General features: G+C 40.9%; 1 protein-coding gene across 1 annotated transcript in view; it reads right to left on the bottom strand.

The window, feature by feature from the left end:
- The window catches only part of PIP4P1 (phosphatidylinositol-4,5-bisphosphate 4-phosphatase 1), a 530,596-nt gene that overhangs the window by 368,713 nt on the left and 147,322 nt on the right, over positions 1–14,561 (bottom strand). The window contains exon 2 of the mRNA XM_044057994.1: positions 11,203–11,393. Within this exon, the coding sequence (XP_043913929.1) occupies positions 11,203–11,393 (191 nt within the window). The remainder of the gene's footprint in view (positions 1–11,202; positions 11,394–14,561) is intronic.

Raw genomic sequence — 14,561 nt, 5'->3', positions numbered from 1 at the left:
TTTCTTGCCCCAGATGTCAGGTGCCCCCAGAAGGAAGGCAATACATAAAATAATGTAATAATGCAATGCAATATAATCAAAAAACAGTAGTTGCAAGCAAATACACCATAAAAGAATACCCCTAGAGGGGAAGGTGGGAGGGAAACCTGGACTGCAGCTGTATTAGCACTCGAACATCTACATTTATGGTAGGTACAAAACTGTACTATGTTCATCGTGCATACAGCTGCAGTCATAACAGATGGGTAGAATCCCAAAGCTAAGAAAGGGGTGGTAGGCACTAGGTGGAGCTAGGAGGAGCCAAAATGCCCTGCAAGACTGCAGTTGCAAAGCCTGCTCTAGACTTGGAGTATAATGGTAGGATATAGTGCTTAGATAAGGTATGCACAGAACTCCAAGTGTCTTCTTCTAAAATATCCTTGGTAGGAACTCTTCTGAGGAAGGCTGCAGAGGTGGCTGTGGCCCTGGTGGAATGAGTTCTAATGCCTGTAGGTACAGTTTTGCCATGAAAGGAATAGCAAAAGCGTATGCAGTGGGCTATCCATTTTGAGATTGTCTGTTTGGATATTGACTTTCCTTAAGCTCCTACCGCATAGGCCACAAAAAGCTGTTCTGATTTTCTGAAAGGCTTTGTTCTGTCCAAATAATAACGCATTTGTCTGTGGATGTCCAAGGAATGTAGTAATCTCTCCCCTTTGTTTTGAGGATTGGGATAAAAAGTAGGTAAATGTATGGCCTGATTTAAAGCTACCCTGGATACCACTTTAGGCATAAAGGAAGGGTTGGTTCGTAATGAAACTCTGTCCTGATGGAAGATGATAAAAGGCTGGACAGCCATGAGGGCCTGTAGTTCAGAAACTCTACGAGCTGAAGTGATAGCCAGAAGGAAAGCCGTTTTCCAGGACAAATATTGCAAATCTGATGAGGCAGCTGGTTCAAAAGGGGGCAAAGTCAGTTTTTCCAGAATGAAATTAAGATCCCAAGCAGGTATTGGTTGTTTTCTTGGAGGTCTTAAATTCTTAGCCCCTCTGAGGAACTGTCTTAATAGAGGGTGAGAGAATAAATGTGGATCAGTGTTGTATTCTGCAGAAATGGCTGAGGCATGGATTTTGATGGAGGAGAACGAAAGTCCACTGCTTAGCAGTTCGGCCAAATATTGTAGTATTTGAGGTAAATTCAGTTTTCCAGGGCACTGGCCCTTTTTCTCATTCCAAACACAAAAACGTTTCCATTTTGCAGAGTAAGCTTTTCTAGTTGATGGCCTTCTGGCCTCCAAAATAACATCCTGCACCTCCTTGGAGAGCAGGGCCTGCTGTGATGCTAAGGAATCTTCCATGCGGCTAGATTGAGTGTCTTCAGCTGACTGTGAAGAGTTTTGAAGCTGTGCTGAGTCAGAAGAAGAGGCATTAGAGGCAGGGTCCATGGTGGGGAATGAGTCAGGCTCCTTAGTAGTGGGTACCAGTGTTGCCTTGGCCAGTCCGGAGCAATGAGGATCATCTTTGGTCTGTCTGCTCTGGTCTTCAATAGGACTTTGGGCAGCCGAGGAAGAGGTGGGAAGGCATAAACTGTCATTGATGTCCAACTGAAAGAGAGAGAGCGTCCACTCTCCAGGCCTTTGGATGGAAGATCCTTGAGCAGAATTTTGTCAATTGATGATTTTTGTGGGAGGCAAAGAGATCTATGTCTGGCCTTCCCCATTCTTGGGTTATTTCTGTAAAAACTTTTGGATGCAACTTCCATTTGTGTGGATCTGTCATATTCCTGCTTAGGTCGTCTGTCAGCGTGTTTTCCTTGTCTGGCAAGTACTGTGCTTGTAGCTCCATTTGTAAGCCCATGGCCATGTTCCAAAGTGACATGGCCAGTCTGCATAGGGGATAAGAATGTGTTCCTCCCTGCTTGTTTATGTACCACATAACTGTGGTGTTGTCTGTTCTTATCAATAGCTGACCTGGTTGTAGAAGGTCCTTGAAGGCTGTAATAGCATTTATCTCTGCTAGCATTTCTTTTTGACTGATGTGAAGGTGCTTTTCTTTTTGGGTCCACTTGCCCTGAATGCACCGGTCTGTCATGTGCGCCCCCCAGGCGTAGTCCGAGGCGTCTGTTGTGATGACTTGATTTGCTTGAGGCTTGTTGAATGGAAGACCTGTGTTTGTTTGGCATGCTTGAGCCCACCACAAAAATTCCTTTTGCAGACATGGAATTAGTGGTATCATCGTTTCCAAACTGTGGCTGTGTTGAGACCATATGTTTTTTAGGTACCATTGTAGTTTTCTCATATGCAGCTTTGCACATGGGATTAGTAAGATGCAAGATGCCATGAATCCCAGAGCCTGCAGGATTTTCCTTGCAGTCAGCCTGGTGCAATTTGCTAGTGCTCTGAAGTATTGAGTTAGTTGCCCCTGCTTCTCTGGCGTGAGGTAGGCCATCTGGGTGTTTGTGTCCAAGTTGGCACCCAGGAAAATTATTTTCTGAGTGGGTATTAGCCTTGATTTCTTTTTGTTGACTGTGTATCCCAGAGAATTCAACATTATTACATAAGCCAGATGTTTCAGAAGAATGTGCTTAATGTCCGCTTGGATCAGGCAGTCGTGCAAATAAGGGTATATTTGTATCCCTTGAAGTCTGCAGTAGGCAATTACTGATGCCAGGCATTTCGTGAATACTCTGGGCGCAGTAGATAAACCAAAGGGCATTGCAGAGAATTGATAATGTAATGAACCTGCAAGAAATCTGAGGTATCTTCTGCAATTTTGTCTGATTGGGACATGCAGGTATGCCTCCTTGAGGTCCAATGTTACCAGCCAAGACTCCTTGCCCAGCATGGGAAGAAGTTGCTGTAGAGTGAGCATCTTGAATTTTGGTACGAGTAGGAATGTGTTTAGGATGGAAAGATCCAAAATAGGTCTCCAATCTTTGCCCTTCCTTGGCACCAGAAATAGCCTGGAATAAAAGCAGTTGTTCTCTATTTTCACAAATAACCTCAAATGCTCTACACAACATGCCACACTCATACAATATGCAGATGATTCAACTCTGATCTTCTCCGCCTCATCTCCCACCACCCTACATACACTCACTCAAGATACCTTTATCTCAGTAGAAAAATGGATATCTGGGATCCAACTAATTTTAAATCCCAAAAAGACAAAACTGCTACTATTTACCCCTAATAGATCAAAAAAACCCCTCTCCTTTACCATAACCTCTAATGATGGCACCACCATCTACCCTTCTAACCATACCAAACTTCTGGGCATTGAAATAGACAATAATCTCCACTTTGATGTTCACATCTCACATACCATAAAACTAGTACACAAAAAACTAGGCTCCCTATACAGGCATAAGTCCTTTCTCTCACAAAAAGCAAGAGTCACTCTTGCACAAAGCCATCTCCTCTCAACTCTATTATACGTAGCACCAATCTTTACCCAAATCAGACAATGTGACCTAGACAAACTAGAAGCATGCTACAATAAAATAGCCAAGTTTGCTACTAACTCAACCTTTAGAACCCATCACTGTGCTGCACTAAAAGAACTAAAATGGCTTGAGCTACCACAGCTACTTAACTATCACCAGCTGGGCACAGCCTACAATATTCTCAAATATCCTGAAAAAAAACCCCTCATTATCCAACCTACTTACTATCTATACTACAAACCGATACCTAAGATCCAGTGAAAAATCTCTCCTCTCCATCACCAAGGCTAACGATAATGCAGGGAAAGCGCTCTACTCCCACACCGTTGCCAGAAATTGGAACTCTCTTCCCCTATCTGTGTCCACTGCCCCCTCCACATCCATATTCAAAAACTCCCTCAAATCGCACCTTCTTAGTACATGGTTATGCCCTTGTATCACATAACCCTACCCATACTACTACTAACTCCCCAAATTCCTCTCTGATCACATGCTGGAGCTCTGATCCCCTGTAGGCTTGGTCATCTGAAAGCGTACTTTTAACTGTAGAATCTTACTTGATATATTTTCTTTTCTTACCAAAGTATGACTGACATTGTCTTTTTACCCATGTTCTACATCTTTTACCTGGAGTGGTTTTATTAATTCTTGTTATATTACTATGCTCAGCATACATGATGTAACCTGTTTTGTGTATTATGCTGGATGTACTGTATTTGTATAACTTGATGTTGGAGCTTTTCTCCCCGGGCCTCCGCTGAAAATGGACCTGGTCCAGTCGGTATTTCCTGGTTAACAAATGTAAAATAAATAAATAAATAAAAACCTTGACCTTGTTTGTGTGTAGGTACCTCTTGAATAGCTTTCATGTTTATAAGATCTGAAATTTGCTTTTGTGCCTCTGCCCTTTGATTGTGTGGCAGGTTTGGCATGCCTTTCATTTTTGGAAGGGTATGAAAATGGAATTTGTAGCCTCTGTTTATAATGTTCAGGATCCATTTGTCCTTTGTGACAATATGCCAATTTTTTGAGAATAGTGCCAGCTTTCCTCCTAAGGGTGCTGCCATTTGAGACCTGGTTGGCATGCAAAGGGGAAAGTCATTGGTTTTGCTTTCTGAAAGATTGCGAGTTGTCCTCACCACCTCTTTGTGTAGGAGCTTGCCAATGTCTGCCTCTGTACGAGCCTTGTGTTTGTCCTCTGCCCCTCGGGCGCCTGTATCTGCCTCTTTGGGGTCTGTCTGTGGCAGGAAAGGACCAGTTTTTGGAAGGCCAATTTCTACTAAAATGTGGGGGTTGAACCTGCAGAAATTCTCTCTCAGTTTGCATTGATTTAGCCTTTTCCTCCATTTTCCATAATACTTCCTCAGCATTTGCCCCAAATGAGAGGGGCGTCTAGTAATTTAGCTTTGACATGATCAGGCAAGGCTTGTTCCTTGAGCCAAGCATGCCTGCGTATGACTGAGCCTGTAACAGCAGCTCTACATGAGGCCTCTAGAGCATCAAAACCACATTGTAAGGTATGTTTACCCACTTGTTCTGCACTATGCATCAATTCCTGCAACTCCTTCATGTCTGGTTGTTCAGGTTGTGACATTTTACTTTTCAATTGAGATAACAGAAACTGTTGGTATTTTAGCATATGAAACTGACAGTTTAAGGCCCTCATGGATAAGGTAGCCGAGGTATATACCTTTTTCCCCCACCTTTCTAAGGATCGGGAATCTCTCGAAGGCAATGGGTTTTGGCAATGGAGGCCTTAACTCCCTTGGGCCCCTGTGAGATGGTTTCTAGGTCAGCAGCATGGCTTTTGTATAGAAATTGGTGTGAGTCAGGAACCCTGTAGTGCCTGTCAGGCTTAACTGGAGCTGGAGGGAGAGAGTCCGGGTTAAGGCAGGCCTCCGAGTAAACATCATCTAGGATGTCCAGGACAGGAGGTATAGCCAGAGGCCTGTGCTGGGGTAACAAAAGAAATTCCCTGAGCCTTTTCTTGGAATCTGAATAATCCTGGCCTTCCCAGTGGAAGTGTTCCCTTAAGGTATGCAGAGTTTCACTAAATGAGTAATCCTCAGGGGGGGATACAGAAGGAATAGATTCCTCTGCATCAGAGTCTTCAAAAGGAAAGTAAGACTGTTCCTGATAATCAGAGTGCTCTGAAATAATGGAGCCCTGATCAGAGGAGGGGGAATCTTCCTCCACTCTGGGTCTTTTGTCTGGAGGTGGCTGAGAACCTCTGATTAGAGTAATTAAATCCTCAGCCATTTTAAGCATCTGTTTCTTAGGCATGGGGCCTGGAGATGGGCCCTGTGTAGCTGGTCTCTTAGGGTGCATGGTAGCTTTAGACTTGGTGAAAGCCTTGATGGAGAAAGAAGAGGAAGGTCTGAAGACACCTTGAGTGGAGGTGGACCTGTCCACATTCTGTGTTTCAATGCCAAGCGTGGCTTCGGTATCTGTAGTCAGGGTGTGGGCCGAGGAGCCTGCGACCTCAGGTACAGGAGACACCGCCAAAGATGTGTCGGTAATCAGGGGCTGCGTAGGCGCCTCGCTGAGAACCGGACCACATGTAGTCGGCTTTGGCGTGGTGTCGGTAGAGGCCACGGGCCTCGAGTGTCGGTCCTTGTCTTTGCGTTTTTTAGACAAAACCGGAGTCGGAGTATCCGACGACATAGTCTAGTTAAATGCTTTCCCAAAATAATGCTGGGCGAACTCCGCCCGACGCTTAATAGTGCGTTTGTTGAATGTAGCACAAATGCGACAGACCGAGACGTCGTGGTCTGGGCCTAAACAAGGTATACAGAGGGAATGGAAATCCTTATGCGGTATTTGCTTCCCACAAGAAATACAATTATTAACTTTGTCTGACATCGGTCTGAGGCAAGAAAAAGTTTCCCCAACAGGGTACTTAGCTTTTAAGAAGACTTCGGTTCCAAATTTTTTGTAATCTCAGGAGCTGGCCGACCGGCACTTGTGAACTGCTTCTGCTTCGGGCACCGCGCGGCAAAAAAGACTGGGGAAAATGGCGTCGGCTGGTTCTTTTATACCCCTGTCGCACTGATGTCAGGGAAGAAGCGACGACAACCGACGCCGGACCTAGACTTTGGAATTCGGCCGACCGAGGACCCGCCTGACGGCAGGAGAACCCATCTGTTATGACTGCAGCTGTATGCACGATGAACATCATGCAGGAGGATAACAGATTTTATGAGTTATTTGCCATGGATGACATAAAGAGAGCATATGATTTATGGAACACTAATCTCACCACATTATGGGAAGAAAAACTTATCACTGAAAATCTTTATAATTATTTATGGAGCCCATGCCCACGTTTACCTTACTTTTTTGGAATACCAAAGCCACACAAGAACAGAGAAGACCCACCTTATAGACTGGTGGTAGCAAGTGGAGGTTCCCTTACTGAAGCCACAGCCATTTACCTTGATTACTTGCTGAAACCTCTAGCAGAAAAGAATAAGTCATACATAAGAGATTCAATGGATTTTTTGAAGAAAATAAAAAAACATTACAGTGGAAGCTGACAGTATTTTGGTAACTATTAATGTGGAATCATTGTACACAGTGCTCCCTCACAATTACTGCATAACAGCAGCTATGGTGTCTTTTAAGAAACATGATCAGGGTACACAGGCACAACTGCAAAAGTTAAGCAAGCTCATTAATCTTGTACTGGACTTCAATTTCTTTACTTTCAATGGCAAACACTACAAACAAAAAACTGGTATAGCAATGGGGGCTGCCATGGCTCCCAGCATAGCTAACATAGCCCTGGGCAAATGGGAGGAGGACTCTGTGTTAAACAACACAGACTACATGCAGCATATCACACGCTATTTACGTTTTACTGACAATGTCTTTATTGTGTGGGAAGGTGACAGCTTGGAGATTTTATCACTTACCTCAATCAAACAACCCCCTTCCTGAAGTTTACCTCTTCCCATAGCTGTACTTCAACCCCTTTCTTAGATATGCAGATTTCCAAGGACACCAACAATAACAGAATCACCACTGATCTATTCAGAAAACCAACAAGGGTTAACTTATTACTCCACAGTAAAAGTCTACATCCTACAAAAAACAAAGTATAATATAGTGAAGTCCCAAGGCTATAGATTAGCTAGAATTACCACAGAGATGGAACCATTTTTGAGAAACCTGAACAACTTGGAGAATGATTTTCTAATGAGAGGCTATGAAAGTCAGATGTTAAAAAACATCCTGGAACCCATTATAGAACTGAAAAGGACTGAAGCACCTTCACTCAACCTCCCCAGTAGAAAAATGTTAAGTAACTCCACAGAGAATAACAAATGCAAAAGTAGCTGCATCCTGACATACACTTTGGATTATCACAGCATCAAAAATATTACTGAAGAAAACTGGGACATTGTCACAGGAAACCCTTTTCTGATTAACATCTTAGGTGAAGCCCCATCATTTGTTTATAGGAAGGCCAGGAATATTAGAAGTTTTGTTGAATTTAAACCTAGACCATGTGAGAAAAGCACTAAAAGATGTGAAACTAATTGTACATTTTGTATATTTATACAGCAAGGTGACAGTTTTTATTACCCTTATTTAAAGAAGATCATTAAAACCAGTGCAGGGGGTGACTGTAACACTAAAAAAGTAATTTACAGGGCACAGTGCAATGAATGTGATGCATTCTATGTGGGCAAGACTGTAGATAAACTCAAGCAAAGGATTTCATGTCATCTGTCAGAAATCCGCTCTTGATGTAAAAATAACGCACTAGCCAAACACCTTTCTCTTCATAAAACACACACAGGTTTTAAGTTCCAGATCCTGGATCGCATAGACATGGGTGATCTTAAAGGAGACATCCCGAATATTCTGGAGAAACATTAACTCATGTGGCAATTAAAGCTGAACTCTTTTAGAAAGCCTGGACTAAACTACTACTGTTCAATTAAAAGTGCACTGGAACTTAGAAAATTGCCACACTGTTTACATGACTAATTGTATTTTATTTTATTTTTTTCTACAAATTGGTTTTAAATACCATTTTAAATCATTTGAAATTTAAGTGTATATTTTGTTTCCATCATCATACATATATATTTTTTTATTTTTATTTTTTTCTGGTTCTTTTTTCCACTTTATTCAAAATGATGGTAATAACAATACTAACTAATTACACAATTATATAGGTTTTTAGAATTCTTGTACACAGACCTGAAGAAGTCTAGAAGGACGAAAGTGATCTTTGTTAACAACAGGTTATGAAAATAGAAACTGATTTTTACATGCAAAATGTATATGTATATATTTATATGTAATTTTTGATCGCAAAATGAACTAAGGTTGATATATTTCCAGCCATGTAGTATGTTGCCTTGTATAAAATCACAGACTTAATAATCTACTTAATAATTTGGTTAAATAAGATGTACCATTAAAGTACATTAGGGCTATATATTATTATAACAGCTACTAGGTAGGGCAGGACCAGCTTGAATGTCACACTGATGGGGGAAGGGATGTGAATTTAACATGTGTACCAATAACACTTTTGTTTTACAGCCCAATAAACCATTCCCATGCCTGATAAAAAGTATATATATATTTAGAAAGCTTGTGAGGAAATTATTACTCTATTTTTGTTTTACTTGGATCGCTTGTCTGTGTACTTAATAAAGGATTTTCGACTGGAAACAGACTGCCTGCCTTGCTTGGATAACTTTCGAATACTTAGTAATGCTGTAGAATTATATATTTTCTATTATTACGTTTTGACTTGACGCATTTAAGTTCACTATTTCTACTACCATTGTCTGATCTGATTAATATACAGTGATTAACTAGAAATATATGGAATGAAAATCTTCCACACAGAGAAGTTTCTTACACTGTTTCATTCATTTGATTATAATACACACACATTCCCAGGTGGCAGTTGTATGTATTCATTCATTTGATTATAATCAACTTCTCAGGTGAACACTCACAGTCATACAACAACTACAAATGACCGGTGGTCACATTTGTGTGTGTGTGAGAGTGATCGCATGTGTTCAGGTGCATGGATGCGGCTGTCTAGGTGTGTGACCATCTATCTGGGTATATGTGTGAAAGTGCAGGAAGTCTGTGTGAGAGTGACCGCATGTGTTCAGGGGCATGTTTGCGGCTGTCTGGGTGTGTGTCCATCTATCTGGGTATATGTGTGAAAATGCAGGAAGTCTCTGTGTGTGTGTGTGTGTGTGTGTGTGTGTGTGTGTGTGTGTGTGTGTGTGTCTGTGTGAGAGAGTGTTTGCCTGTCCACATAGTGCTATAATGAGTGGGTACTGAGAGTCTGTGGACGAATGTTAAAGGCACCATCTGCTGCTTTATTACAGGTGCTTGTCATTCACCTGTCGTAGTAGAGACCCACATCATTCCAATTAGCCCCACACAAACATTTGCCCTGCCCCATTTGCTTTGAAATCACAAGCTAATCACTGGACATCAGAGCACATCTTTCAGCAACCTACCGCTTTTCCTGTATCAAGTCAACATTTTCCAGTCTCCTTTGTCAATCAAAATTGAAATCCACCATTTCTGCAAAGTTGCCAGCTACAGCTGCATGAGACAATGCATTAATTGAGAGAAAGTAGCCAATTCAGCCCAGTTAATTTGTGTGTGTATACATACACACCTGCGTACATCCCTGCATGTGTGTACCTAGATGAAACACACTCTTAAATCTCTGCTAACTTTCACACAGAAAAATACAGTTTTACATTTTGCTGTAGCTTTAAAGTAAAACAATTACAAGTTTTGCACAATATTCTTTATATTATTTATAGTCTCCATTTTGCTACATACGTATGTAGAACAACTGTGGTGTTTTCATACAGACTTTTCAACTTTCTCATCCTTGCTGTGTATCTACAACTGGGAAAAGGAAAAAAAAAAGTCTGTTTACAAGCTGTCTCTCTCACCCACCACCACCCAAGTTAAATGAATGCTCACTCCCCATTGCCCACCACAACCAGGTCAGATGAGTGCTCACTCCCTACTGCCCACCACTGCCCACACCCATGTCACATGAATGCTCACTCCCTATCGCCCAACCCCAGGTCAGATGAATGCTCACTCCTCATCGCCCCCCTCACCCCCCCAGGTCAGATGAATGCTCACTCCCCATTGCACACCATCCCCCATCCCCCAGGCCAGATGAATGCTCACCCCCCCATTGCCCAACCCCCCAGGTCAAATGAATGCTCACTCCTCATCACCCCCCTAAGTCAAATGAATGTTCATTCCTCATCGCCGACCACCACCACCACCCCCCGAAGTCAGGTGAATGCTCCCTCCTTATCGCCCATCACCACCCAGTCAGATGAATACTCATTTCCTATGGCCAACACCCTCCAGAACTAAGCCTGTATTCATTTAGGGCTCCTGAATCCACACCAGTAAGTGGGCAAAGTGCAGATGCTGCTAAAAAACAACTTAACATGAGATAAAACACATTTACAGAAAAAAAAAGCTAGCATGTTGAAGGAAGAACACACTTTTGTATAAATAAAATATTCTGCCATCCTATTAGTCTTAGTAATAACAAAATTAATTATAAAATTAATTCATTTAATTTATTTATATTGAGACTGTATTCAACTGTACATCAAATGTTTTTGCAGGCAACACAATTCTCATTATGTACGCAAGTCTACATTTACACCTTATTAAACTGCGGGCATAGTGTCACAGTAAAGCCTCTTTGCCAAGCCCATACAACAGATAAAAACTGCTACAAAGTACCGTTGCCTCATTGCAGATACCACACTTGACCACATGCTGGTGCATCTTTCCTTCCACGTTGATCAGGGACTGACACACCCGGCAGGTTATCATAGGTGCACTGCCGCTCTCTGGACTTGTCATTGGGGAGTACGGAGGCGGATCTTCATCCGGTAACACAGCAGGGAGGCCATCTGGGAACTGTGTAAAGCCTGAAACACAGGAAAATGTAAGAAGGGTTAGAAATATGCACATTACAACCTAAAATGCAAAAAAAAGATTACAATGCAACACACACACACACACACACACACACACACACACACACACACACACACACACACACACACACACACTACAGGCTGCTCCAGTCACTGGATCTGCACTGCTGCTACTTGTTAGCTGCGGTTATAATCTGGGTAGCTGGGGGGGGGGGGGTTAAAAGAGAAAACTTTCACATTAGAAATAAAAATGTGCATAAGTAAAAGACAAAGACAAAAAATGAGTAGTAACTGAAAAAGATGACTGGCCTTTACATCTTTTAACCATAACAAAAGAAACTGAAAACCCCTCAGACGAAATATGTGGGGATTTGTCACCTGGTTATGATGGGCACAACCTTCCATTTATAAATTAAACCATGACCATCACGTCTTCCCCTTTTGCCAATAATTCTATTCCTCTGTACCAAAAGCAGTGCCACTTATACACATACAATCTATTACTACTCCCAGAAAAAAAAATTCCCAAACCCTCTTCCAGCAGAGATATTAGGCCCACTTCCATTTCAACCCTAAGAAAACAAAGTTTTGTTTACATTTAAGTGAATACCCATATTTTAAAACGTGTCCCCAGCCAGCACGTCTTTTGGAAGTGCAGATTAACTGATTATATACTTATGAATGCTGCCAAATGTAAGCCAACAGATTCAAAAACTTTATAATAGTATTTTATACAGTTATTATAACCTATAACTTCAAGCACTCAGTGTTTTAGGAATAAAACCAAAAGCCCTTGACTAGTTCAAAGACCATCTCTGATGGGGCCTTCTTTGTAAAGTTAGTTACAAATCTGTCAGTGTGCCTCTCTTACAAGTTGTGTTCCAAGGATCCATTCTATCACCATTTCTCTTCCTTGTATTTGTTAACAGACTTTCCAATGAATTTCCTCAACTTCCACTCATCCCACACGCAAACGTTTTGGTTATCTACAGACCTAGTCCCCCCCCACACCTCAGGTAAAAAAAAAAAAATAGATGTCCCTACTTTCCAAATGGCTACTGAAAATGCAACTGCTACTAAACATGAAGAAAATTATATGAAACAGAGAATCCACCTAAAGCTCGTATCAGTAATCTCAACTGGTAGGTACTATATAACACCAACCGCCTCTGTTATCTAGATTTTTCAGCTTGACCAGCATTTAAACTCTTAGTATTGCATTAAAATAAGAACAAACAAAGTTAATAGACTACTTTTCTAGTTAAAGAATTCTCCATTTTTATTCTCACTGGAAAGGAGATGTTACTAATAACGATATCCTCCAAACCCATCTAGAATATTCCATTCCCATCATCACCACAGCATCAAAGCAGAGCCTCTCAACCTTACAAGCAAAGAGTAACTATATTTGCAAATTTATTACTCTATTCTTCAAAAGAAAACACAACGGCCTTACTCTAGCCAAAGAAAAATGGCTACCTGTAAACAAAGGTCCCCTTTACTAGGACCCACAGTTTTCAAAGCGTTAAATCTAACACACTTTTCCTTCTTAGCTGGCTGCTTAGCACGCAGATCCTTAGCCTATTAGATTAGATCAGGTCTCCTTTCAGGACCCTCATTCCAAATGTCACAAGACAAAACTATGAAACAAAGATCATGATTTCTCTTCACTTCCCCAAAGCTTTGCAAACTTCTTACCTCCATCATAAAATAATTCAGCCATAAAATGAATTTAGATGCAAAAAAAAAGATGCAAAAAGTGTGCCAGTTTCATACCACAAATATTACGACTGCTTTCCACAACTCCACCCACAACTTCTCATTCCTTTAAAATACATTAAACGAACGTCCCATACAGCTGAACTGTAGAACCTTTCCTTCAAAACTATCACCGATTCTTCAATTGTCCCTTTTTTCTTCTAAATTGTTCTATAGAATTGTAAATTCTGTACCTAGTTTCTACAAGGTATTGCTTTCAACCAATTCCAAATACAGCACCAAAATTCTTAAAATTAACATACCATACTGGTGAAGTACAATATCTATTCTCTCAAATCAACCCCCATCCCCTTTACTTTTTCTTCCAAAACTGTTTTATTGCCAATCTGTATATGGGTTTTCTGAAGCAGTGCTTTTACAATTTTTGATTTTGTTCATGACACAGGTATAGAATTATATCCAACTATGAACAAACTACCAACATAGTTGCTTCAATACAAAAAAATAAAAAAAAAATGTATAGTTGCTTCAACTGTATGACTGTAATAAGCAATTTTTTTTTTTGTGAAACTTCTTAAAATGTTTTTGAACCGTAAAACCTCTTGTCAAAAACGCAAATGCCGAACAATTTTTCTCTTCAATGTATGGATAGATGCTCAAGTGTTCCAGTGTTCTTTACTCACTTGCTGGCCTGGATACTGTTCAGCTGGCTCAGCGATCTACCCAGAAAAAAGCTTTCTCAATCTAAACATGTCTATAAGTAAAGTACAAATTAAACAACAACAAAAAAATAAATAAATAAAAATATCGAGGACCAAACCAAGAGCGGGGGGGTAAACAAATATGAATGTGACCTAAAACAAACCTAATCACTTTTGCATAGCAGAAAATACAATCATTGCCAGCTTGTTACGTGCTCGAGATATGGATGACAAGAAATTCCCCTCAAAAGAAAAGTTCAAGAGGTGAATCTTGGCATTTACACTGAAAACACAAGGGTTATAAACAACTTTATTATAAAAATTATTTGTAGTGCTTGAAGCCCTGTCTGCTCCAAGTACAAACAAACAGTTACAGAAAAAATGTAGGGGCATGAAGTGCTTTATCAGTTTTCAAAAGTTAATAAAGTAACTGGTGATGTGAAACAAAGCGAGCAGAAATGAATCGCTCTCTGGCACTAATGGCTTTAAAATCTTTCAAACACTTCATTTTGCCATACTTTCTAAGGGTGACGCATTGAATTTCTAGCAGCTTTTAAAGGTTTACCTTCTGTCACTGTTTTTTGCTGGTCAGCTCTGGCCATTATTAGTCACTAGAGCGAGACCTGATCTTAATAGTTCTTAGGTGTACTTGAAGATTTTGTTAAGCACTCATCAGGTCTCATATTGGAGATGCTCTTAACAAGTTTATCTTTTCCCCATATTTTGTAGTGTAATCACA

This window comes from Protopterus annectens, chromosome 16.part0 (genome assembly GCF_019279795.1).
Source record: "Protopterus annectens isolate FY-2018-M chromosome 16.part0, PAN1.0, whole genome shotgun sequence".
Classification (NCBI taxonomy): Eukaryota; Metazoa; Chordata; order Ceratodontiformes; family Protopteridae; genus Protopterus; species Protopterus annectens.
This window is presented reverse-complemented; position numbering and strand designations above follow the sequence as displayed.